At 42.1% G+C, this 26,233-nt stretch overlaps 1 protein-coding gene across 3 annotated transcripts in view; it reads right to left on the bottom strand.

Annotated features, from left to right (window-relative positions):
* UST (uronyl 2-sulfotransferase) overlaps positions 1 to 26,233 on the bottom strand; it is a 292,952-nt gene that overhangs the window by 106,858 nt on the left and 159,861 nt on the right. For all 3 annotated transcript variants that reach the window (XM_073337584.2, XM_073337585.2, XM_073337586.2), the window contains exon 5: positions 7,453 to 7,606. In XM_073337584.2, coding sequence (XP_073193685.1) covers positions 7,453 to 7,606 — 154 coding nt within the window. The remainder of the gene's footprint in view (positions 1 to 7,452; positions 7,607 to 26,233) is intronic.

Raw genomic sequence — 26,233 nt, 5'->3', positions numbered from 1 at the left:
GATTTTGTAGAACTGAGGCCTAAAATGTGATTAGAATTTCTTTAAAAGAAGGAAAGGGATTATGTATTTTAACTACTAAACTTAAAGAAGAAAAAGATGAAGGATTTTGTTTAAAATATTCCCCTTTGGGTAGAGACCAAGTATGGAAGATTTCATCCCAAAGTTTTCAGAAATTTGTGTGTGTGTAAAAACAGGTACTTATAATGAAACTTTATAAGTACAAAAGAACATAAAAATGGCCATACTGAGTCATACCAAAGGTCCATCTATCCCTGTATCTGTCTGCCGACAGTGGCCAACACCAGGCGCCCCGGGGGGGAATGCACAGAACCGGTCATCATCCAGTGATCCATCGAGAAGGATATTATCTTAAATTATCCTTTCTTGGCTCTTTTTTTCTGGCTAACCCCCCTCTTTTAGCCTTTTAGTATGCAAATTATGCCTTTGGACTCAGGGTTTTCCTGATTTTACACGGGAATAAATCAGGAGTAACTCTGTTGAAGTCAATGAAGTTACACTGACATTTATTTACAACTATGAGTTCAGAATCAGACCCAGTTAGACTCCCTGAAGCCCAATTAATAACATAAAACTTACACCACTTCACACATTATTTCTGTATTTGGCCCTTAGATCAAAGGTTGTTAAGTCAGTGTTAAAAGAGATCCTTACATCTCTTTTATATTTTCTCTCTCACACTCCTCGTATTACAAATGATCCCAGTGGTTTCTGAAAGGTGCCCATGACCAGCAGGAAGTTTAGAAAGAACAACTGTAATCAAAAGTTTTCAAATACAAATAGTTTATATTCTTTGTGAGGTGTCCTTAGCTTCTGATCTCTCAGGCCCGGGGCCTAAACTGAATTCATGGATGGAGTTTTCTTTTAAAAGCTGCCTTACCTGTGCTGTGAATGACATAGTTGCTTTAGTTAGGCTGGACTGAATGCCTCCAGAGTCCATACATTTGGGCAAATGATTTTGGCCCAAAGGAACCAAAAGAACTTCTAATTTTATGGGAACATAAGGTGGGACAGTTCCCAGTGAATGTGCTTGAAATCCTAATTGAAGAGGGATTGGTGGTTTCAGACATTTCCCAATATACTGTCACACACACTAAAACATCAACACGATTTACCTTTGGAGAAGTCCAGGACTGAGCTGTTTAGATGATTGACTGTATACATCACTTCAGCAGAGACAGTGGTCTTTGCAGATTAGGTCAAGGAACGGGCTGAGCTGTGTGGAGAAGCTCACCTTGCAGCAGCTGCCTGTACCATATTTAGTACGTAAATACAACATTTCACATGGTCCAAAAAAGGGGGTAGGGAAGGATGAGCGTGGGACCACAGCCCCGTACTCCCTTCTGCCCAACCCCCTCCCTTTTTGGCAGGCTAGAATAGTGATCTGTGCTAGACTCCCCTTGTTCTTATATATGTGGAATCCAAGAACTGGTATTCTTCCTGGCCCCTGTTCAGGCGCATAAGGGAAGGGGAACAGGGCCATCTTTTCCTGTCCTCCTCACTCGTGTCCTCTCTCTTTGCACATCAGCACATGGCTAGGCACAATCCACCCCAAGCTGTTTATGTGTAGTACAATGACCAACACCACCACTACACTAGCAGCAGCTCACTTATAATGCAATGTTTTGCATTTAAAGAGCTTTATGAGGGATTACCCAAAACTAAGATGACCCTCTGAAACCCCCCACTTCCCCCCCAGAAAAGAACACACACTATATGGCTAGTTTTCATCCAAAGAAAATCTTTAGGAAGTAAATGTGGAGGGTTGAAGGCAGAAACCTGCCCAAGGATCAGTAGTATACTAAAAGGCTGCCATGCTGTATGTCTGGGGTAAAAATTTTATCCTTATTTTCTTCCCAACTAGATCAAGCAATTGATTTAGCAGATTTTAAAGTGGCCATAAAACCCATAATCTCAGTTAAAATGTAAGTATACACCTCTTTGCACTACAAAGGAAAGGGTTAAGATGCAGTTACATACTATGAAATTTGGTTAGATAACACATCTTCAAAAATCTTTAACATTCTGAACGAGTGACTTTTGTTAAAATGAATTTTGTTGGCAGCTGGCCTATACTTTACTCAGACATGAACAACAAGCCTCTTTGAATAAGACATCTGACAATCAAAGTTTGCCAAAAGGAGGAGGACAGAGTCCAAAAGGGGAACATTTTGTTTCCAGTCTTCCAGTAGAGCATTATGAACAGTGAAAATTAAAACAAAAAACACAAATTAATCTTTACAAAGTTGCTGACAATGTCTCTAAAAGAACAAAATGCTCTTTGAGCAAGACAATGGGCTACTGACACCAACATTTTACTGGCCTTCTGCTACTATAATTTTTTTTCTTGTGCCTATAACTTCTGTGTCCATGCAAATACGTTTGGACCAAACTGTCCATGTGCACATACACATGTGTATACGTGTGTGTGTGTCTGTGAGAGAGAGAAAACTTGCTAGAGTACAAAGATGGGCATCTTTTTCCATTCTGCCATTAACATTTAAAGCAAGAGGGATACCAACGAATTATACACGTTTATGAAGTTCCAATCCTGTAACAGTGCCTGTTGGAAGTAAATATACTGAAACTTTATGTATTTGGTGAATCATAAGCCTTAAAGAATGGGTTAAATTGCATGAAGCCTTATGAAATACTCACCTATTTTTAAGCAGAGAGGTGCCAATCACCATACCGCCCATTTAAATGACAAGAGAAGGCAGTCAGCACCTTGCAGGATAAAGTACAAAGTGTACCAATAATCTCCTATTTTTTTCCTAAAGGGAAGGCAAGATGACTCTAGTATAAATATACTTTCCCAACTGTTCTGTCCTATACACACACCACAGAACACAAACACACGTACGTTGCACACATAATGGAAAGCTGTTAGTCTGCCTTCCAAGCACACGCATGAGAATGTCAGCAATGACCCAAGCTGACTCTTAATATCCCCAGACATACAGTAAATGCAGAAATACTTTCAACACTTACAAATGAGTTTTTAATTATATAGTAGATGTGATAAAATTTTAAAATGCTTAGTGTAACCCATGCAAGTACCCCAAGCAGCCATATGATAAAAGTAACAGAGCCAAAAAACAAACAAATGAGGGAAAAAAAAAACCCCACAGCTCAGCTACATGCAAAAACATAGCCTTGTTTAGGTAAAACTGACCTCATCTAGGATGGTTATTGTGAATTGTGCTGTGCAGAAGTAATTCAGAGTTGTGGTGTGAAAAAGGGTACAGAACACATCTTGTGCCTCATCTACTTCCTTGTCCCTCCAAAAAATTTACTTATTTTTCTTTAAGACACTGGCCTCATAGATAGGAGGGAAGCAGATGATGTGCAGCTATAACTTGATTTTAGTAAGGCTTTTGACACAGTCCTTCATTACATTCTCATAAGCAAATGGGGGATATGTAGTCTAGATTAAATTACTGTAAATTGGGTGCACAACTGTTTGAAAGACTGTACTCAAAGAGTAATTATCAGTGGTTTGTCATCAAACTAGGCATGGATAATATAGTGAGGTCCCACAGGGGTCAGTCCTGGGTCTAGCACTATTCAATATTTTCATTATTGACTTGGATAATGGAGTGAAGAATATGCTTATAAAATTTGCAGATGACACCAAGCTGAGAAGGGCTGCAGGCACTTTGGAGGGACAGGATTAGAATTTAAAACAACCTCGACAAATTGAAGAATTGGTCTGACTTCAACGAAGTCAAATACAAAACAGTTCACTTAGGAAGGAAAAAAATCATATCCCCAATTACAAAACGGGAAATAACTGGCTACGCGGTAGAACTGCTGAAAAGGATGTGCGGGTTACAGTGGATCACAAACTGAATGAGTCAAGATGATTCAGCTGTGAAAAATATCATTCATACAAACATAAGAATGTCCACATTGGATCAGACCAATTGTCCTGTCTTCCGATGGTGGCCAGTGCCAGATGTTTCAAAGGGAATTAAAAGAACAAGGTAATTTATCAAGTGATCCATCACCTGTCATCAAGTCCCAGATTCTGGCAGCTGGAAGTTTAGGGACACCCATAACATGAGGTTGTATCCCTGACCATCTTGACTAATAGCCACTGATGGAGCTATCCTCCATGAACGTATCTAATTTTTTTTTAACCCAGTTATAATTTTTGCCTTCACAACATCCATTCTATCGTGTATTAACAGGAGTGCCATATGTAAGAAATGGGAGGTAATTGTCCTGCTCTACACAGCACTGGGGAGGCCTCAGCTGGAGTACTGTGTCCAACTGTGAGCACCACACTTTAGGAAAGATGTGGACAAATTGGAAAGAGCCCAGAGGAGAGCAAAAACATGATAAAACATGTTAGAAAACCTGACCTATGAGGAAAGGTTAAAAAACCTGGGCATGTTTAGTCTTGAGAAAAGAAGACTGAGGGGGAACCTGATAAGTCGTCAAATATGTTGCGGGTTGCTATAAAGAGAACCGTGATCACTTGTTCTCCATGTCCACTGAAGGTATGACAAGAAGTAATCAGCTTAATTTGCAGCTAGGGAGATTTACGTTGGATATTTGGGAAGACTAACTATTAGGGTAGTTAAGCTCTGGAATAGGCTTCCAAGTGGAACCCTTATCATTGGAGGTTTTTATGAACAGGTTAGACAAACACCTGTCAGGGATGATCTAGGTTTATTTGGTCCCGCCATAGTGCAGGGGGATAGACTTGATGATTTCTCGTCTAACCCCCTGCAACAGTTCTATGATTCTATGCCATTTTTCTCTCTTGTTGTTCTCTAGACCCTCATCTATTTTGATCCTGTACCATTTTCTATAAGATCATAAAATAAAGAAACAAGCTGCCCTATCACAAATGTGCCCTAGGGATCCTTTTCCTTGGTTGTCTCTGAACTTTGAAGTAAGCACTGTGGTACTTCAGCTGGTGAGGACAATCACAGCTCTGGAAAAAGAATTAAATATCCACAAACTGGAACCGATCCATGTGGCAATAAGCAGCAACCTTACATGGTGCTGGAGCAGGCTAAAGCTTATTTCTGAAACTTGTAAGCAGAGTAATTTCAAATGAACGTTTAATTACAAAATATCTTTTCTAGCTTTCATAACTCTTTCTTGAACATACTGCTTTATATTTATACCTAATGACACCCAATGTGTTAGGTAATCATGGGTGAAAGCTGGCACAATTGCAGCCAATGGGAGGTTTCAACACTAACTGTGATGGGGTCAGGATGTAACCCCATATTTTTGTCTTTGCTGAGACATTATGGTGTATACTACACATTGGGTGTGCAACAGGTCACCTCAGGCAGTCTACTACTCTCAAGTTGCTGAGCACACACAGTATCAATGTAAAAAACACAAAATCAGCAAACATATATTCCACAGAACAGAAGATCAACCACAAATAGCATTTATGTCACAAAAGAAAGCTGAGCAAATAAAATCAAGAACTGGAATCGGATCAGTCTGTGAAAGACACCACTTGCAGCTGGCTGAGTCTACTTTAGCTTTACAGGAAGAACATGAAATTTTTAGGCTCACCCAAATTTCTTAAGCACTCTGGTGCAACGTTTCTCAAATGTGGCCACCTGGCGCCACCAGGAGGTTTTCATGGGGCCACAACAGCCTCCTGGGCAGTGATTGGGGGAGGGGGCAAAGCATCAGCCTCTCACACTCCCTCCTTGTTGCTCCTAGATGCGCAGTGCCCCGCACCACCTCTGGAGAGAGGTGGGGCACAACGCTGCAGGAGCAAGGTGAGTTCTTGACCACCTTGGGGGGAGGGGGTTTTGGCAGCAGGCTCCAGTGGTGGGACTTCAGGAGCCTGGCCGTGCGGCCCCGGACTCCAACCGCGGGGCAGTGGTACTGACCCCCCCCAGCTCTGGCCCCATGGCCCTGGGCTCCAGCTGCAGGGCTCCAGCCTCCGGCCTCTGGTTCCAGCTGTGTGGCAGCAGGCTTCAGTCCCAAGGTCTGGCCGTGCAGTGGCAGACGCCGACCCCAGCCCCTGGCACTGATCCCCTGCCCCACCTGCACAGCAGCAGGCGCCAACCCACAGATCTTCTGTTCCTGAGCTCTGGCCACGCAGCCCTGGGCTCTGGCACCCAGATCCAGCTCTGGCCATGAGGCGGCAAACACTCGTCCCCGGGCACTGACCCGCAGCTCTGGCTGCGTGGCAGGAGACTCCAATCCCTGGCTCCGGCAATGCAATTCCTGTCCCCAGCTCCTGGCTCTGGCCGTGGGCACTGAGTCCCGGCCCAGCTGTATGGCAACAGACACTAGGCCATGGCTCCGGCCACGCAGTTCCTGTCCCCAGCTCTGGCCGTGGGTGCTGAGCCTTGGCCCTGGCTGCATGGCAAAAGACACCGGGTCCTGGCTCTGTCCACATGACACCTGGACTCATCACCCATCCCCATTACCCCTGCTGCCTCCCATAGCCTCGCATCCACCCCCTCATTGCCCCAGGCCCCAACTGGCTCCCCATCCCCACATCCATCCCACCATCACCTCTGGCCCCTGCCGCCTCCCGCCGTGTCCCCTCCATCCAGGGCTTATTGAGAAAAGTGATAAACAAACATGCAAGTATCATTTTTCATAGCAAACTTACTATCTGTGAAAAGTGATACCTGTATGTTTGTTAAAAATCACATCACTTTTCACAGCCTCCCAGGTAGGTACTAAGTGTGCTGTGATATTAACAAATATACAAATATCACTCGCAAAGGGGGAGGCAGCGTTATTTGTATTACTGAGTCTGCCAAAAAACCCTACAAATACACATTACAAGGATTTGGATGTGTGTCTGTGCATATTTAATTGTTTTTCCTCAAGTTAATTACATATTTTAGGAAAAAGTGTCAGTGTGGCCACCAGTGAGAATTGGTGGCCACATTCGGAGGCCACCCAAAAAATGTGTTGAGAGAACCCCCCTACTCTAGTGAAACTGCATGACTGACATTCTTGGTCTCAGTCCCAAATATCCAGCATGACAAACAGAGTGCCTAATCCAATGCCAATTAAGTAAATGAAAGCCTCCATTAACTTCAGTGGCAGTTGGACCCGGTTCACAGTTATCTTGACAAATTAGATGTCTTCCATTGTTGTATGCAGAAGAGCTCTATTTAAACGCAAAAACTTGTCTCTCACCAACAGAAGCTGGTCCAATAAAATGTATTAACTCACTCACCACATCTCTCTAACATGACAAATAGATAATTATATTCCTGATCAAGGCAGCATATGCTCTATACAGCCTGATGAAAATCAAGACTATACAACTTAACATGAAGCCCTACACCAGGAATGGCTGAAGGGAGACGAAAGATAATTCATTCTCTAACTTTCCAAACATCCTGTTTCAATTTTTGTAATTATTTATCTGGATGGTGAACAAATAAGTATTTTGTTAACAGCCTTTAATTTAAAAGAACTTACTAGATATCTTTCTTCTTGCCTCATACTTGGGGTGCGGATCATATGATTTTGCTCCCCTCTCCAGTCTCCAAATCGACGGAAAAAATAGTTCGATAAAAATCGGTTGACAGGATCCCTAATAATATTGATGTACACAGGCTGTTCTCCTCCAAACCTGGTGGGGGAAATGTGTAGATCTCATTAGATGTTTGCAGACATACATTCACATCTCATAATCAAATGCTTTAAAAAGTTGTTCTCTGTGCAAGTTTAAAGCTGCTGGAAGATTAGAAGTTGTATGAAGGCTAGAAGTTGTATGAAGATTAGAAGTTGTATGTAGAAGTTCTTAACGGTAAAAGTGCCTCAACTCCTTCTAAGAGTGCATAAAGCCCCTTTAAGCTGGAAGATAATAACAGTATTGTATTAAGATACACACATTTCAGCCAGAGAAACGCTCCCTACTATGAAGAGCAACTATGACAACTTTTATTCTACTTGGGCTCTCTCCTTGAATTTTTCAGTTTCTGCAGTTAAATCTGGTTCTTTGGATTCATATTTCCATGTACTAATTTCCCATCTGGGAAATCATGACAAGGCAGGGGTGGCTGAAATGGAAACAAAATGCAACCCTTGGAGTTCTACAAGGTGGCCCTGCAATCACCTTCATCTTTAAAATAAAGGCCATGATCTGAGAGATGACAGCTGCCAGCTTGCAATGCTCAATCTTGTTGCAGAAGCATTCACTTGGAAAAAGTGAAAGAACTAAAATCATGCTTCACAGAGCTGGGTGGAATTCATTGTTTTTATATGCTGTGGCTTATACAAATATTTTTCCTTATTTTTGTTAATGGCTATTATTATTTATTTAGCACCTTAACTTTGCATGTTGAGATATCTATCTATCAAGAGACAACCCCTGCCTCAAAGAACTTAAAATATGAATCACCAGTATATAGAGATTTAAGGAAAAGGAAGGGGTAGCGAAAGTTGGGACCATCATTAAAACAAAAGCAAAATGCAACCTAAGCCCTCAGATCTCGCAGATGAAGCCATAAACCAGGGCTTCCTCTCTAGATCGAGAACACCCTTACAATAGATGCTGGGATCTCTCTTTTCTTATCTCCCGGGGTGAGGCAATGGTTTACAATCTCCCCTCGCCCCTAATTTCATGTGGGGGGAAGATAGGACAGCTGGCTCTCTACCGTATCTTTTGTTTTTAGTATGCTGGAAAAGTAATCATATTTCTCAATTTAAGAAATCCTCTTCGGGAGAACAGGCTTACCTCACCAACCCAATAGTGAGAAAAAGAAAGTTGCTTGTGTTACTCCTTCAGCTAAAATATCTGAAGTGAAAAGGGGATATTGCAGGCTACAAAAGCCTCAAGACAGCAAAAATGGGAGTAGAGCCTGTTGGGAGAGAGGTATTCCTAGGGTGGCCCCAACTGGGAACTTGTCTGAACTAAGGATGGGGGGAATGTTTTAGTATTTAAAATTTACAAAATGACATGTTGATTCATGAAAGCACTTAAGCAGGTGCTTCAGTGCCATTGAGTTTGATAGAACATAAGCACATGCTTAATATGATTTTGTGAATAAGGATACTTTTCTGAATTGGGACTCAAAGCTTCAGGGGAAAAAAAATTGATCAGAGGAGAGAAAATTGCAATTGTCATTTAGCAAGAGGGAAATAAAACTAATCTTTAAGCATCTCTTAATTTTCTAAACTAAGACATGAGAATGAAATGTTAGAACATTTTATAAATAATACAGAACCAGGAAAAAGGTTTTAAAATGTAAATTTTAGTTAAAAAAAAGAAAGAAAAATGTGTATAGCTATGTGTACTTGATATTTATTCTATAGGACTTCCCAGTCTGCTCCATCTTCTTCTCTATGTGCCCACAGACCAGTGAGTAAAGTCTGCAAGTGCTTATACACATGGCTAACTTTATGCATGTGAACAGTTGGATTGATATCTGAGATCAGCTTTTGCAGCTTCAGTGCTATAATTTGTAATTGCAGAGACAACATAAAAAACTGAACTTCCAGATTTAGAAACCAGGATGTTACTTACTTCCCGATTAGAGCACTTTATGAGTGTAGACCTCTTTCAGAATTAAGTCTGTTTTGGCATTTGTACAGATATGCATTTTTTCTAACAGAAGGTTGGAGTCTGAAATATTATAAGCTGTGTTTACACGATTATCTGAACTGTTCAGCTCCAGAATGCAAACATCCATGGTAAGCAACAGCTGCCTGACATGATGTATCTTCAGGGTATTAACAGCAACAACAAAGATTAGCAAAGTAAACTCAATATAATTATACATGTATGTTATATAGTATAAACATCAATAAAAGCAAAGTAAATATTATTCAAGAAAGATTAATTCAAACTAGGACAAGTGCAGAGGACTAATAGACTCACCAGGAAAATGGATAGCCTATTGCAGGAGAGGAGTCTAAAAGTGACTCATTTGTTAGGCCAAAACAAAGGCTGAGAGGGGCTATGATTGCCCTGGATAAATACACGGGTGGGGGTGGGGGGCTGCGACGAGGGATGACACACCACGGAGGGAAAAGAGATATTTAACTTAAGGACAATGTTGTCACAAGAACAAATGGGCATAAACTGGCCCTGGAGAAATTTAAACTGGAAATTAGAAGGTTTCTAACCATCAGAGGACTGAGGTTCTGCAACGGCCTCCAAATAGGAGTACTGGAAGCAAGCAACTGGACTAGTTTTAAAAAGGGGCTTGATAAATTATTGAACATGATTATATGACAAGGTTGTCTGATACCAGAGGCCGGACTCAATGACCCAGAAAGTCTCTTTCAGTCCTATATTCCTATTTAAGTTTTCAGTGTGAGGACCTTTTGCTAATAATATAAACAATCATATGAACAATACTCCTCGGCTGTACTCATACACCCTGAATTGTTTTGTTCTATGATTATATATCATATATTATTCATGCATAAAGTACATGTATTGAGAAGCACACAACAAACAGTAATACTGAGCCATATCCTCCTCAGACTGAGTGAGTGGAGTTTTGCCATTTCCCTCCATAGCATTAGGATTGGACTATAAATATGCAGGGCACCTGATCATTCTAACTATGTTGTAGGGCTCAGCTGCAATAACTTTACAACAATCTGGGGCAGAGCCTCAGCGGGTGTCAATTGTCCTCTGAAGTTAGTGGAGCTGGGGTTCTGCCCCTTTATTTCTATACTTAACTTCTAATCCTAACTGATTACTGTGGTATATAATAACCCAGTTATTTTAGGTTTAATTACATATTATATCATAGTTTTAACTGTTGCGTTTATAGCTATAATTTATGAATAGTTATCAAAATAACCATTGGATTTTGGGGCATCCATGATACTTATACTCATCAATAGTACATCTACTTGTTCTCAGAAAAAAAGTAGTTAACATTTTACAATTAATTTAGAAGGTTGAATGATGTGCCAAGTGCTGCAAATTTTCTTTGGAAAGGGAGTCTCCAGTGTGTTCCAAATTTTCCTATTTATTTGAATGAAAGCTCTGCTGAAATCTGCTTGCAGATCACATTTAAATTATAACAGCAATGAAAGAATTACAAAAACAACTGGTGGTTGATTTGTTTGGTTTTTAAATGAAGGACAGATCCTTGACCAATAACTTAGAGAGTTTCTCTCAGCTGTTACATACTTTAATTACATTCATTTCTAGGTGAGACTAGAACTCGGGGGAACTAGCCATTGAATTTCAGGAAGTTTCTGTATTCCAGCTCAGTAGCTAAAATATACACAGAAAGAATCAGGTTTACTCATCTCTTCAGGCAAACTGCCTTCCTTGAGGGAAACAAGTTTGCCAGCCTCACAGCAATAGAAGAACTTTTGCTACATCTTAATCTTCTCATTTAAAAAGTTCCTGTACATAAATTAATATGTTTAAAGCTAAAGTTAGTTATATTGCAATGGAGTTCTGACAGTCATGCACTACCAGTCTACATCAGCACACATAACTCTCCTTAAAAAGAGATGACAACCTCTTTTTTTTTACAGCTGTGCGTGACCAAGAATCAATAACGCTTATAGCACAATTATCCAGGAAACATTGCACGTTTAATTAAATTGTAGCGTTATCATAGGACCACTGTGCCATTTCACGTTACCAGACATGAAGCAGGGCTTCACAAGAGGACTGCACAAAGACATTGTTAACTTAAATGACTATGACAACTGGGAAGTGCTTCAATTTTTCTAAAAACTAAATTATAACAAAACGAATCTTCTGAAGAGGAAGTCTGATTTACAGAAATAGAAATAGGAGGGCATGGCAATGTCAAGTATCAATATCTATTTCGGGCAAAGTAAACCTGTTTTCTATCCAAAATACCAGAGGTGAGCAGGCTCATGAGGACCTTCCCGAAGATGATGTGCTGCAATCAGTAATTTATTTAACACAATCCTCAGACTAGTGTTTCTCCACCCACAGTACTGCCAACCCAAGTATTCAAAATCACAAGTCAGGCCCACCAACATCATGAGTATATTTTTTTAATCGGGTACTTTTTATTTGCCTTGTAGCTTTTGAGCATTTAGGCTACACTTGAATCACTTTTTCAGGCTTTTCTTCAATGAAAGCTGAGGTTCTCACCCCAAACACAAGGCTTCCATAAGTTGGGGCTTTCAGAAAAATCACATCAAACGGTGCAAGGCTTACAAGAGTTGGTGCAAGTGCAAGAGTTGGCAACACTACACTCATTAACTAAAATTTCTGGAGCTCTGTTATCAGTGCCAGAAATACCATTTTCTGGAGTTAAAATTTTGGGAAATATCATCATAAAATAGTGATTCCTCTGTAAATTGCACAGTCTACCAAACAGTCAGCAGATTACATTAAAAAGCACTGGAAGTCATCCTCCCTCTTAGCACCTGTCTTCATGGTGCATCAGTGTGTACCAGCTGGGACGTAAGTTCTAGTGCACACTAGCAGGTGCACACTCATTGGACCATGTGGACCCAGTTGGTGTGTACTAAAAAGTTCAGAGCACACAGTGACGTAGTACAGTTTGAAATGGGACTACATTGTAACATGCACCACAGACCTTTCATAAGAACGGCCAGACTGGGTCAGACCAATGGTCCCTCTTGCCCAATATCCTGTCTTCTGACAGTGGCAAATGCCAGTTGCTCCAGAAGGAATTAACAGAACAGGTAATCATTAAGTGATCCATCCTCTGTTGCCCATTCCCAGCATCTGACAAAGAGAGGCTAGAGACATCATCGCATCCTGGCTATCCTCCATGAACTTACCTAGTTCTTTTTTGAACTTTGTTACAGTCTTGGGCTTCACAACATCCTCTGGCAAGGAGTTCCACAGGCTGACTGTGTGTTGTGTGAAAAAATACTTTGTTTTAAACCTGCTGCCCATTAATTTCATTTGGTGACCCCTTGTTCTTGTGTTAAGAGAAGGAGTAAACAACACTTCATTATTTACTTTCTCTGCACTAGTCATGATTTTATAGACCTCTATCATATTCCCCTCTCATAAATATAAAGGGAAGGGTAAACCCCTTTGAAATCCCTCCTGGCCAGGGGAAAGCTCCTCTCACCTGTAAAGGGTTAAGAAGCTAAAGGTAACCTCGCTGGCACCTGACCAAAATGACCAATGAGGAGACAAGATACTTTCAAAAGCTGGGAGGAGGGAGAGAAACAAAGGGTCTGTGTCTGTCTATATGCTGTCTTTGCCAGGGATAGACCAGGAATGGAGTCTTAGAACTTTTAGTAAGTAATCTAGCTAGGTATGCGTTAGATTATGATTTCTTTAAATGGCTGAGAAAAGAATTGTGCTGAATAGAATAACTATTTCTGTCGTGTATCTTTTTTGTAACTTAAGTTTTTGCCTAGAGAGATTCTCTATGTTTTGAATCTAATTACCCTGTAAGGTATCTACCATCCTGATTTTACAGGGGGGATTTCTTTACTTCTATTTACTTCTATTTCTATTAAAAGTCTTCTTGTAAGAAAACTGAATGCTTTTTCATTGTTCTCAGATCCAAGGGTTTGGGTCTGTGGTCACCTATGCAAATTGGTGAGGCTTTTTATCCAACATTTCCCAGGAAAGGGGGGGTGCAAGTGTTGGGAGGATTGTTCATTGTTCTTAAGATCCAAGGGTCTGGGTCTGTAGTCACCTAGGCAAATTGGTGAGGCATTTTACCAAACCTTGTCCAGGAAGTGGGGTGCAAGGTTTTGGGAAGTATTTTGGGGGGGAAAGACGTTTCCAAACAGCTCTTCCCCAGTAACCAGTATTTTTTTGGCGGTGGTAGCGGCCAATCTAAGGACAAAGGGTGGAATATTTTGAACCTTGGGGAAGTTTTGACCTAAGCTGGTAAAAAGATAAGCTTAGGAGGTTTTTCATGCAAGTCCCCACATCTGTACCCTAGCGTTCAGAGTGGGGAAGGAACCTTGACATCCCCCTTAGTCGTCTCTTTTCCAAGCTGAAAAGTCCCAATCTTATTAAATCTCTCCTCATATGGAAGCTGTTCCATACCGGTAATGATTTTTGTTGCTCTTTTCTATACCTTTTCCAATATATCTTTTCTTGAGATGAATACTGCATGCAGATCTGGTCGCCCCAAGATGTGGGTGTACCATGGATTTATAATAGAGGCAAGGGTATTTTCTGTCTTATTATCTATCCCTTTCCTAATGATTCCCAACATTCTGTTTGCTTTTTTGACTGCCGCTACAGGGCGTGCCAGCAGGGTCCACATGGATCAGTTAGTGTGCAACATGCTAGTGAGCACTAGAATTTACACCCCACTTAGTGCATTAGTACACACTAATGCACTATATAGGCAAGCCCTTAGACTGTATGTGCCTTAGGCACAGAACAGGATTTCATCTGTGCCTTGTATAGTGCTGAGGACACCATAATAGTTTAGCAAATATGAAATCAAATGAATTACTATTACTATTCTCTTCTAGACACTACTATCCCCTCCCATTTGTAACTGCATAACATCTCTGTGGCAAGGAGCCACTTGTTCAGAGAGAGCCCCTGGCGGTCTGGGCTGGTTTGTTTACCTGCTGTGTCCACAGATTTGGCCGATCGCGGCTCCCACTGGCCGCGGTTCGCCACTCCAAGCCAATGGGGTCTGTGGGAAGCGGTGCGGGCCGAGGGATGTGCTGGCTGCTCTTCCCACAGCCCCCATTGGCCTGGAGCAGTGAACCGCGGCCAGTGGGAGCCGCGATCGGCCAAACCTGCAGACGTGGCAGGTAAACAAACCAGCCTGTCCCACCAGGCTTTCCCTGAACAAGCGGCAGACCAGCTTTGAGAACCACTGCCATAGAACACATGCAAGTGCTGCATGGACCACACCTTGCAAACCTGTGAACTGACTGTTTATCGGAGACTCATTTCAAGGGGACAAGATCAATTTACCAACAAATCACACTTCCATCAAAATATATATGTAACCCCCTTTCCTGTTCACTGGCCCAGTATGAGATTGTTCAAGATAGGGAAGCCTGCCTTGTGACTTTTTACACAACTTTGGGAAACTGGGCCTGAGGCTCCTTTATGTACTCTGTGGTGTGTGTTCACCTCAGACCAGACCTGCTCAGACAAACACCCAGGAACAAGACTTTATTCTGTAAAGAACATAGAACAGGATTACAGTCCAGCAGCCTTCTCTCTGCTTGTCTGTACGTGCTCCCAGCTCAGTCAGTGCTGAGATCTCCTGCCATGGGGGGCAGAGGGTACATCCAGGCAGGAGCCAGGGAGTTCTCCCCAGATCCCACAGTTTGTAGCCCATAACTTGTAGTTGTTCCCAGGGCTGCTGTTATAGCCCAAGGCCCAGTGTGCTTCATATATATATTTTCCCTTCTACTGTTATGTCTAAGGCAATTATAAATGAAAGATTAGAGAAGAATATATTTTTCTAGTCTGCTTGCTTTGTGCATCTCACATCACTCTGTGTACAACCAGTTTCATTGCTTCCCTGCCATAGTCAGTTCTTTTTTCCTGTTTGCGTGGGTCACACAGCAGAAGAGGAGAGGAAGAAATTAAAAATAAAAACCAATGTGGATGTAAAACTACACAAAAAAGGTCGGTAGTTCAGAAGTGACACCTGACAACTTTTAATCCATTTTATGCAACTGACTAGATTTCAGGTTAACAATGTCCCTTTAATCAACAAACTGTCCTTAAAAGGCTAATATAACTTTAGCCTTTATAACTTTAAACTATAAAAACTATAAACAGTTATAACTTTATAACTTTTTGATATATCTGAAGCACATTTATGATAGCACTGGGAAACCAAGGTTACAATAATCTGATCGAATGCTCTATGCTGCCTCTGATGTGGTGTTCAGCCCACAGAAGGGTTAATATGGGCCACAAGGAGCCAATTAACTTTATATGCTGCAGCTGGAGCAGAACCAGGGATTGATAAAGCCTAATGGCAGATAAGCCCAACTGGAAGAGGAGTATAAAGTCAGGAAGCAAGGGCAGAAAGGGGTTGCAGGGAAGATATCTCCAGTCATTTTCTAAAAGAAGGGGGAATTGGCCATTGACGAAAAAGAGCTACTGGGGTAGGATAAGTCTCGGGGTTCTGCTCTGGACTAGGGAATCTTACAAGAGGCCTAGAGGAATGAAGTAGCCCTGGGGAGCAGTTGAATCACTGGAGGTAAACCCAGAGATAGGCAAGGAGATAGAGATGGAGTAAGAATCAAGGGAAACAACAACCGGCACTGAGACTGAGCAGACCTAGGTTGCTAGTCATAGGGTCCCCGGCCTCGAACCAGACTAATAGGTGGACCTGGGATCCCCTTCCAACCACTGGCAAAGTGGTACAGGACCTGGAATTGGAATAGAAGACTACTTGCGACAGCATACGGACAGCATGTCCAGGAGGACTTAATTACCTTAGAAGAGGGGGGAGACTGTATATTGACCTGGCTGGAGGACTGAGTCACAAAGAGGGAGTACTCTTGGTCACAGCCAGAGGGGTCACAGCTTGAACAACCAAAAGAAAGGGTTGCTAGATGGCGCAAAAGCTAATTCCCAGACCCAGCCACAAAGAGGTGCACCTGTGGTGAGTGGAACCCCCTTCAGACTGCCTTATTCCACACAGTGTTTTTCTAAAATGCCCCAGAATACCGAAAGGCCAAAGAGCACACAGTAGTTGTGCTGAGTCTTCCATTAAGTGATGGTTACTGTCATTAAGAGGTTGAGTTCAAAAGGGGAAAAGAAGAAAAAAAAAAAAAGAGGTAAGAGGGACCGTAGCACCTGGTGGCCATTCAGTCAGTATGCACTCTACGAGATGGACCTTGCAAGGTGATAGAAAATGTCTTACAATGTGTATAATGACTATATATAAAAGCTACAGTTTTAAGCTCGTGCATTCAACTTTGACATTTCCTGACTTAAGGGTTTTACCATGCAGTCTTAACTTTTCTCTTAACATAGTTTTTAATGGCATTTCCTAAGGAGAAAGTTGTCTTAAGAAAAAAATCCATAAACCTGGATCTATTAGCTAGATAATATTAGAATACTCTACACCGCTCCAGGTGTGCATCCAAGTGCTCCTGCAACTGAACTGTGCTAGCCAACGAGCAGTGAATGAACTAGGGCTGTTATACTCTCACTCTTTACTATGCACTAAAGCCTGGTTCATTCAACATACACTTTAGTCTGTATCTTGGCAGATGTGTGCATTCAGTACTCAGTCACATCAGCAGCACACACATGCACAGCACAGACTACTTCCCTTCCCAACATTATTATTATCACGTGATTAAGTGATATATTTACATTGTGTGTGCAAAGTGCAACTTTCAAAGCTTCTTAAATCAGCTAAATCTCAATCAGTTTTGAACAGATCAAAGACACTTCTCTTCAATTAAGGGAATCTCTCCATTGAATTTTAACTTTCTATATTCTCAGCCATTTCAGACGCATAACTGTTCATTAAAAGGTTGCACTAATTACTTATAATGCAGAAACTATAATTTTCTGAAACGTTACTCATACTAAAACACAGGCTTCAGTGTTTAATACTTCCTCCCGAAAGCAGAAAATAAATGTTGTCTACTGTAGAGACCAGGGCTAGAAAATTTCATCCTAAATGGCCACATTTTTAAACAGTTATGAGTAACTGAAAACAGAGTTTAGAATAGAAACCCTGCCTCAGCAACGTTAACTATTGTTCCAGGCATTACTATATTATCATCGTTCAGGGATACTCTGGGAATGTCAAACCATTTTTTAAAATTGAACTCTTGAACTGCTTCTGAGTTGGAGAAAGAAAGCTGTTCAATCAAAAAGGTGGGGGTGGGGGGGAGGTATTCTGACACCACTGTGAAACTGCTCTATGTTTTCAGCTTCAAAGGTTAGCCCCAGGTGTAACAGAACTACAGCTATTTGAGGAAAGGGTCAATATTTGACTTTTTTTGAAGGATATAAGTATGGAAACAAAATTACTTCACTAATGAAAGTGGACACTATTTGGAAATCAGAGTTATGGACTAATCTGAACTGAATTTTGCTTTTATATTTTTATATAAAGCACCAGAGAGCATGCTTTATTTCTACCAGTAATTCAGAATTTACTTTTGAGTGGAGGTAAACTGTTCAAACTTACTAGCAATACTGTATCCTACAGTGCCTGCCTCTCTAGATAATTTAAGACATAAATAAATCTGTGTTAGCTGCAGTGCCTGTTTTTAAGAAAACAGCATAACAGTTAAAGAATGCTTGTTATTGAGAAATACGTTTTCAAAAACAACACACACACACAATAGTATATTTGAGGAATGATGGAAACGGAGACAAAAATTTACGTATGTTGGAACTATATTAAAACAAACAAACAAAAAATGGGGAAATCACAAGGAGGGGGACTTGTGGGATGTAAATGGAAACCAAAGTAATTTTATGTTTTCCAAAGTCACTGCTGCTTCCTGTTACATAGAAAGAAATGAAACAGAACAGCACTCAAGCCACAGCATTCTAATGCAGAGAGAATTAATTCTTAAATCTTAATGATGTACATTTGTTCACACTGGATTAAGACAAGTAGCTGGAATGAACTGAAACAGAAATATTAAGAACCAAGCTTATAATTAAATTTACTCTTTTTCTTATTTGAAAAAGAATGCTACATAATTTTGTGGGCTTTTTTTTTTTTAAACAACAAAAACGGTTGCTCGCAAGTGGATTGTGACTACTTCAGAAAGCGAAGAGTTCACAGCTGTAATAAACATGAAAAAGCATCTTTCTATACAAGTGGCCTTTTTAATGGTTCTAGGTCTTATGAACTCAGTCAGCCAATCTTTACACTAATAATTGCGACTTGCCAGTCATTGGCAGAGACAGGCCTTTGAACCAAAGCATACCACATTCCTCTGTAATGTTCCGTTACACAATATCAGGGTGAGGCAAGCTCCGCCTCCAACTCCACCTGAGCCGGGATCTGCTGTCTGTGGTCCAAAGATGCAGCAAGACCCATTGTGTGTGCTGGTGACAGGACCAGATGCTCTACTAGCTCTGGACCAGGTGATGAGTAGCATGATAGTCATATTAAAAGCTTGACCTACATCATACCAAGAAGGCCTCGACTCTGCTACCTTTCACATGACTCCCTGCACATGTTTTTTCTGCTACTCTGAAATTTGTGATATTTGGGACATACACCACGTGTCTTAAGTAGCTGCCCAGGCTGATTTAGTTATTGTTTTTAAGAGTCCAAAAAGGGCTCTACATGCACAGTTGAAGCTTCCTCCTGCTTACGTTTGGTTAGCAATCCCTCTCATGAAGTGACTGATACTAAGCGACATTTATGATCAAGTACAAAGAACTCCTCCTCCTCATTCAGCTCCTCCGGAATAAGCATTTTATGTTATGTGTTATTCCAGCCGCACAAAACATTCAGCACTTCTTCCAGTAACCACAAGACTCAATCGATCCGTAATGTTTTCGGTTGTAACAAAATTACAGGCTTTTATATCTTTGTTACCTTGAAGTATATGCATTTTTGGAAATATTAAATTGGACCCTATTTCATATTGCAGCTGCTATTGTAGAAAAATGTTACTTTATATACATAGAGAAGAGTCCTTAAATAGAAAAAAAAATCTTAAAAAGGAAAAGCAATGTATTCCTTAAAAAGGAAAAGCAAAGGAAAAGTTAAGGAATATACTCAACACTGGTATTGAACGGGGATTTTAATTTGAGGAGGAAAAAAAGCTAGATATGGGTCCAATCCTGCAATGAGCCCCAGAAGGGCAGATTTCTATCTTCCATGGAGCCCTGCTGAATTCATCGGAGTTCTGCAGAGGTGGATGGGTCTGCTTATGTGGAGTTCACTGCAGGAACAGAGCCTAGATTATTAACAACAGCTTCTGGCATATCTTTACATGTGTCAGAAAAACATGTTCTTATTAGTATGTGAGCATGAGAATTTTTCTTTGGAAATACAGGGGAAAAATGTTTTAATCCAATGCAATTGCAGTAAAAACCAATTAAGGGACCTTTATTCAATAAGAATAAATAAATAAGCACCAAAGTGCTCTGCTCATTTCAGCAGGATTCACTATCACAATGCTCAGTCCGTAGTGCAGCCTGCCTGCTCCCCGCTCCACTCAGCAGCAGAGCCGAGCGCACTGGTACATCGGCAGTCACACTCTGTCGGTGATCAATGCGCTTTGGCAGAGCAGGAGATCGCAGGCTGTGGGCATCAACGCTCACTCGGGCTACTTTGGAGCTAACCCCAGCCCAGATAATGCTGCCTTTGCATTTGTGGGAGGCTCTATCCAGGCTTGTTGCAATGCTCGGGAGCTCACCTGAAGTGTGATGATTGGGTTCCGTCGGGAGGGCAGCCTGCTTCCAAAGGCTGGCAGGGGCAATGTGGATGGTCCCAGAAGCAGTGCAGACTGAGGTGCCAGGGTATGCCTTAGCCAGCCCCTGTGCTGGCATCCTCGGCCCAGCACACAGCTCCTAGAAAGGACAGGGCTAGGTTTTGCCCGCTTCATCCCTTGGGTCCCCAGTAGTGACAGCTCTCATTCTTTGCCCTCTTTTCTCCTGACTCCCCCGCCTCACTCCCCAGTCCCTCTGACCCCAGTTTGCCAGATCCCAGACCCCCAGCTCCTCTGACATCCCTCTGGCCTCTGATCCCCCTTCCTCTCTCTCCTCCTCCACTCATTGCTGGAGGTGAAGTAGTGGTGACAGAACACAAGTAGGCTTCAACTGATCTCTGCCACACAGCTGACCAGGGCGCTGAGCAGCCCCCCTCTTACTTCCCACTGGGATAAAGGCGCTTCTCCAGAGTGGAATGTCAGAGCCTGGGGTCTGCCAGTGAAGTGCTGAGCCTGGGCAATGGGACCTCCTGTAGTTGGAAGACACCCTCCCCTCCCCACGGAATGGCAGCACCAGGGCCCCCGATTGCTCCAGGCAGCATCCCCTCTCACTACAAACCATCTCATCACTGCACCCCAGCTCCTTCCACCATGGGATGGCAGCAGATGTTGCTGCTCTCCCTGTAGCTCCTGGCCCTGCTGCTGATTTAAACAGTAGTTACATAATATGTAGGGGTCTTATAAGGCACATTTATAGTTTGTGATGGTGGTTTTGCTTATTTTGGGTTTGTATTTTCTTAGTAAGAATTGATAGTGTAAATTAAAATAGGCATCAATGGTTTAGATTTCTAGCCTTAGTTACAATGACTATGTGCAGGATTATACTGAGTAGTGAAGCAGTGTCAGAGAGTTTTCTCCACTTTCCCTAGCTGTAATCTTTATCAATCTGCAGATTTTCTACATTTACATTTTCAGGATGTGAAGTACTAAGTATCATACTCGGATTCTAATACAGGTTTTTCCCCATTGTATGTATATTTGGTATGTTACCGAAAAGGTATTAAATGTGCACTATAAATGGTACATTACTGTAAAAGTGTTCCAGGTTGAACGGTTCATTCAGAATGGTACTCATTAGCTATATCTGTCTCTACAGAACAGCCCAGCCAGCACTTTCTAAGCCATACAGTTCCCCTAGTTTGATCTGACATTATAAAAACTCTGCAATCTCCAAGAAAGCAAAAGCGAGAGAGTCAAAATATGCTGGGAAAACTAAATGTGTTCTGCCTCAGAGTTTGAAAACACATGACCAATACCTAATAGGCCAATACAGAGGATCAGGGGGATGCAAGAGCTGTTCCCTGGTAGAAGCCAATGCCTTTTCCTGGAAAGAGTCAAGGATTCTCAGCACAGTGGTGGTCTTAGCCCTTCTTCAGTCATCTGTGTTTCATATCAGTCTCAGATGGTAGGTATTTTATACCTTTGAAACCTTCCCTCTATCAAAGACTTCTTTTTCTGTCTGCCTTACTCTGTGGCCTCCTGATTTCTAGATGGGTAACAGTGAGGAGCAAGTTGTCTCCACTACTCTATTATCGAGCTTCCAGGCTGCTGCTGGAGGAAGAGGGATCTCCACTTCTCAACCTAGATGCAGGGTTTGTGGTCTGTTGCCTTTTTTTTTTTTTTTTTAAAGGGGGTGGGGTTTCATCCTCTGTAAATAGTTGCACTAAGAGGTGCTTTCAGTGACTCCTATTTATCATATAATGCACTTGGAAGGAAGGCTAACACACAGGCCTGCTAGCCAGTAGATCTAGATTCTTTGCCCTGTTTTACCACCATCTTTCTGTGTGCATTCCTTTGCTGCCTCTCAGAATCTTCCCAAACAGTAATGGGTGAAATTGACTTAATTTTGGTCAGTTTCATGGTTCTGAAATGAAAAAAATGACCTGAGTTTTTGGTCCTTTTCATTCTGCCGCTGCTTGCGTAATCTATCAGTATTCGAGTTGTCTGAATACTCAGGAAGACAGCATTGCGCACCTTTTTACGTTGGGTGGTTACCTTCACAACCAGAAGGGATATTTTTTTTTTAATTAAAAGATATTTTGTAGAAATTACAGTCTCAAATTTGAAAGGGACTTAAGAGCATACTTGACTTTAAGCACATGAACAGCCCATTGACTTTAATGGGAATACTCACATGCTTAAAGTTAGGCATGTGTTTAAGGACCTCACTGAAGCAGGTCCAGCAATTTAAGACACCCTCCCTTTCCTCCCACTCGCCAGTGACAGCTTCCCAGAACACTGTCAAATAAATATATAAAGCATGATTTTAAAAGTATCTGTTTTTAAATTGCTTTTTTGACTTTGTTTTAATGGTTACAGTTAATTTTCTCCCCTGCCTTGATACTGCTTCCCTGATTTGAGCCACTGGAGAAATAATCCAGACATTGAGATTAGAGTTAGAAAGCGGCATAAAGCAAATTTTATATGTATTATATTTGAGAAATTAACTGAGGTTTAAACAAGAAAATATTTGTATCCTTGCTATATTTTGGTCCTTTGATCTGATAAGATATTGGGAAAGTATTTTGCATGGCAGTTACAAACATGTTCCTTCCAAGTTCCTGCACTATCCTCTAACAATCCTGACCTGAAACATTCTTGTACCCTGAGGCAAGTTTTTAGACATTTTTTAATTGAACACTAGCTATTTCTGCCAAGACTGGCCATGCTGTGATGTGCTAAGGAAAAAAAAAAGGGGGGCCCTTTCCAGGTTTCTGCCCCAGGCTGGAAGAAATTAAGGTCAGTGGTTTTTAAACTGAAAGATGAATGTTTTTTGTTGGAAGGTTTTCGTTCTTTTAGAAGATAATAACTAACAAAATGAAAATAGGAATGAGAGTAGGCAGTAATGTGCATGGTACAGATGATAGAAGAACACATCAATATAAACAGACTTCAGAGGATTCACATTTACCCCCCCCCCCCCCGGCTTGGATTTAGTCACCTTTTAAAACTATAAACTTGTTTAATGCCTGGACTTTAAAGATGTGTAAAGGAAGTGTGATCACATAATCTTGATAGGACCAAGAATTATGAATTAGAGCAAGACACTTTGCTTAGTAAAGTGAAAGCCATTCCCATGGTTGTGTGTGCTCTCTCCCCACTTGTATTGAAAGAAAAAGACCCTGTTTGTCCTCCTTTGTTTACAATCTCCTTCACACTCCAACCTTTATACAGATATCAAGAATATCCAGAGTTGTTATGACCAAAAACGACAACTTTGAAAGTGCTATTAACTCTATGCTTCAGCCGATCTCTACCTACCAGAGACCAGGATGAGATGTACGTAGGAGACACGTTAGCCCACATCTGTTTACCATGGGGTTCTCATATGGGCCTCAAACATCTGGCACTGACTACTGTGAGAGACATGATACTGGACTAGATGGACCTTGGGTTTGGCCCAATATGGCCATTCTTACGTTTCTATTAACATATTTCCAATGATTTTCAGTTCCACCGCAGCAGAACTGGCCCCCCAGAGAATTTCTACAGCATACGGAGCTGCCCTGGGTGGCCCAAGGCCGGTGGAACCACCTTATGCCCTCACACCTCGCAGTACTGGGAGATGATACAAAGCTCACGGGCGGGATGAGGAGTGGTCAGAGCGCACTGTGATCAAGCTATTCTGGAGCGCTCCAATGGCCCACGAGGGGTGACATAGGATGCCATAAGCTAGAGCAGCTCCTAGGGTACTCTCAGTACTCCCATTTGCATATAAATACATTTAAAACGATGGCTAAAACACAGGCTTGGATATCAGAAAATCTGGGTTCTCGTCCCAGTTCTTCCACAGGCTTCCTGCGTGACTTTGGGCAAGTTTCTTAACCTCTGTTTGCCTCTCTAAAATGGGAATGTGCTTACCTACTTCACTGGGAATTGTAAAGTCTAATTCACAGATTTCAGTTTAAAGCCTGAAGGGACCATTAGATCATGAAGTCTGGCCTCCTATACAACACTGCAGGGCATAGCCATGGGTGGGGCTGGATGAGCCACAACCCACCCAGTTAGCACCCAGGCCCAAACATATCTGAGCCTGTGTGACTGTAGAACAGGGATCTCAAACTCAAGTCACCACAAGGGCCATATGAGGACTAGTACATTGGCCCAAGGGCCGCATCACTGACACACAAACCCCCCGCTGCCCCAGCCCCCATTCCAACCCCTTCCCCAAAGTCCCCACCCCAACTCCGCCCCTCCTTGCCCCTATTCCAACCCCTTCCCCAAATCCCCACCCCTGCCCCACCTCTTCTCCGCCTCCTCCCCTGACAGCGCAGCTCCCCACTCCTTTCCCCTTCCTCCTGAAAAGTGCTAAGCGCCGCCAAACAGCTGTTTGGCAGTGGAAGCGCCTGGAGGTAGGCAGAGGAGCGGGAACATGGCGCGCTGGGGGGGGGAGGGGAGGCAGCGCGGGAGGGAAGCTTGGCGGCCGCAGGAAATAACTGGGGGGGGGGGTGCGTGGGGAGAGCTTGGCAGGCCGCAGCAAACAACTCCATGGGCCTGAGACCCCTGCTGTAGAAGCTGGCCAGCACACAGCTGAGCTCACTGGCTGGCTTGAGGATCTGCCAGGACACAGCTGCACCCTGGGTCCAGTCGCCTTTGTCACTTTGGATAAAAGGAAACCTACATGTTTCAGTTTTACAACAGTAGCAGCAACATAAAATTATCCAGAAAGAACTGAAAAGAAAAACATGGAGAATAGATTTAATCTTATGTGAATACAACAGAAGAAGCACTCATATCTGTGTGGAGAGGATGTACCACACTGTTAGAGCAGATGAGCTGTGGGAGGTATGGGGGAAAACAGTCACTTGGATCATCCCCCATTCCTGCCCCCCTCATATAGTGCTTTGTACTGTCTTTGAAATATCCTTCTCTAGAAGTCTGCATAATCACAACCAGGTTCCCTTCACTGTTCCTCAGGCATCCTACTTGCCTGCTCTTGTATTCTGGTAGCAAGAGCAGAGTGAAGAAGCAAGTGTGCATTGTGGGGAATGTCTTATTTAAAAAGAAAATATTTTTTTAAAGGAATCCAATGTGGAATAAAACACTTAGAATAAAAGAATCATTTTTAAGTCTTAGGATATTGAGACCTCAAAAATGCAATAGTGGCGGCACATGGGAACTTTCAAACATTGCAAACTCATTTTTATTTCCTAAAAGTTCATATAAAAATCTGGCTCAATATTTCATACTGTGTCCTATACCCATATCTACAGCCATAAGTTCCAAGTACATGCAGGAATGCTATTTCACAAACTCCACATCAGGAATCTGGTACCCCAGGGTGCACTGCAGCCAAGCTGGATGTAGGTTGCTTGAACTGTGAGGTGGCCCATGGGGAATCCCCAACATTTTTCCCTCAGTCCCACCTTCCAACCCGCCAAAGTATTGTGCCTGACAACTGAAACCCCCAAGTTGCCCTCTTCCCTCTAGCTCTGTATCTTCCTTCAGCAACCCAAAAGCATCAAAAAGAGAGAGGAGATCTGCCTTTTACAAACAAAATGGTTCCTGAGCCTGACAGACCGCAGCTGATGGCTGTACAACAAAAGGTGGCTGCAGAGACTGCTGAAATTAAATCTATAGTTTCCAACCTACAGACCACCGTGACTGAGATTCAGAGTGCACTACGAGCTCTATCCAGACAGATGGGTGAAGCAGAACACAGAATTTCTGAAGTGGAAGAGGATTTCAAAGAGAACAAATTACAGGTTATAAAGAACTATAATGATATCAAGACTATTAACACCAAGCTAATTGATCTAGAAAACCACTCACAATGAAACAACATCAGGATTGTGGGTGTTCCTGAGAGAAGAGAGAAAGGTAAACCCTCTAACTACCAAGTAACTAAGCTATTGGATCTGCCAGTAGACTTTTGTTTTGATACAGA

Source organism: Lepidochelys kempii, chromosome 3 (genome assembly GCF_965140285.1).
Source record: "Lepidochelys kempii isolate rLepKem1 chromosome 3, rLepKem1.hap1, whole genome shotgun sequence".
Lineage (NCBI taxonomy): Eukaryota > Metazoa > Chordata > Testudines > Cheloniidae > Lepidochelys > Lepidochelys kempii.
Note: the sequence above shows the minus strand (reverse complement) of the source record. Positions and strands in the feature narration are given on the sequence as shown.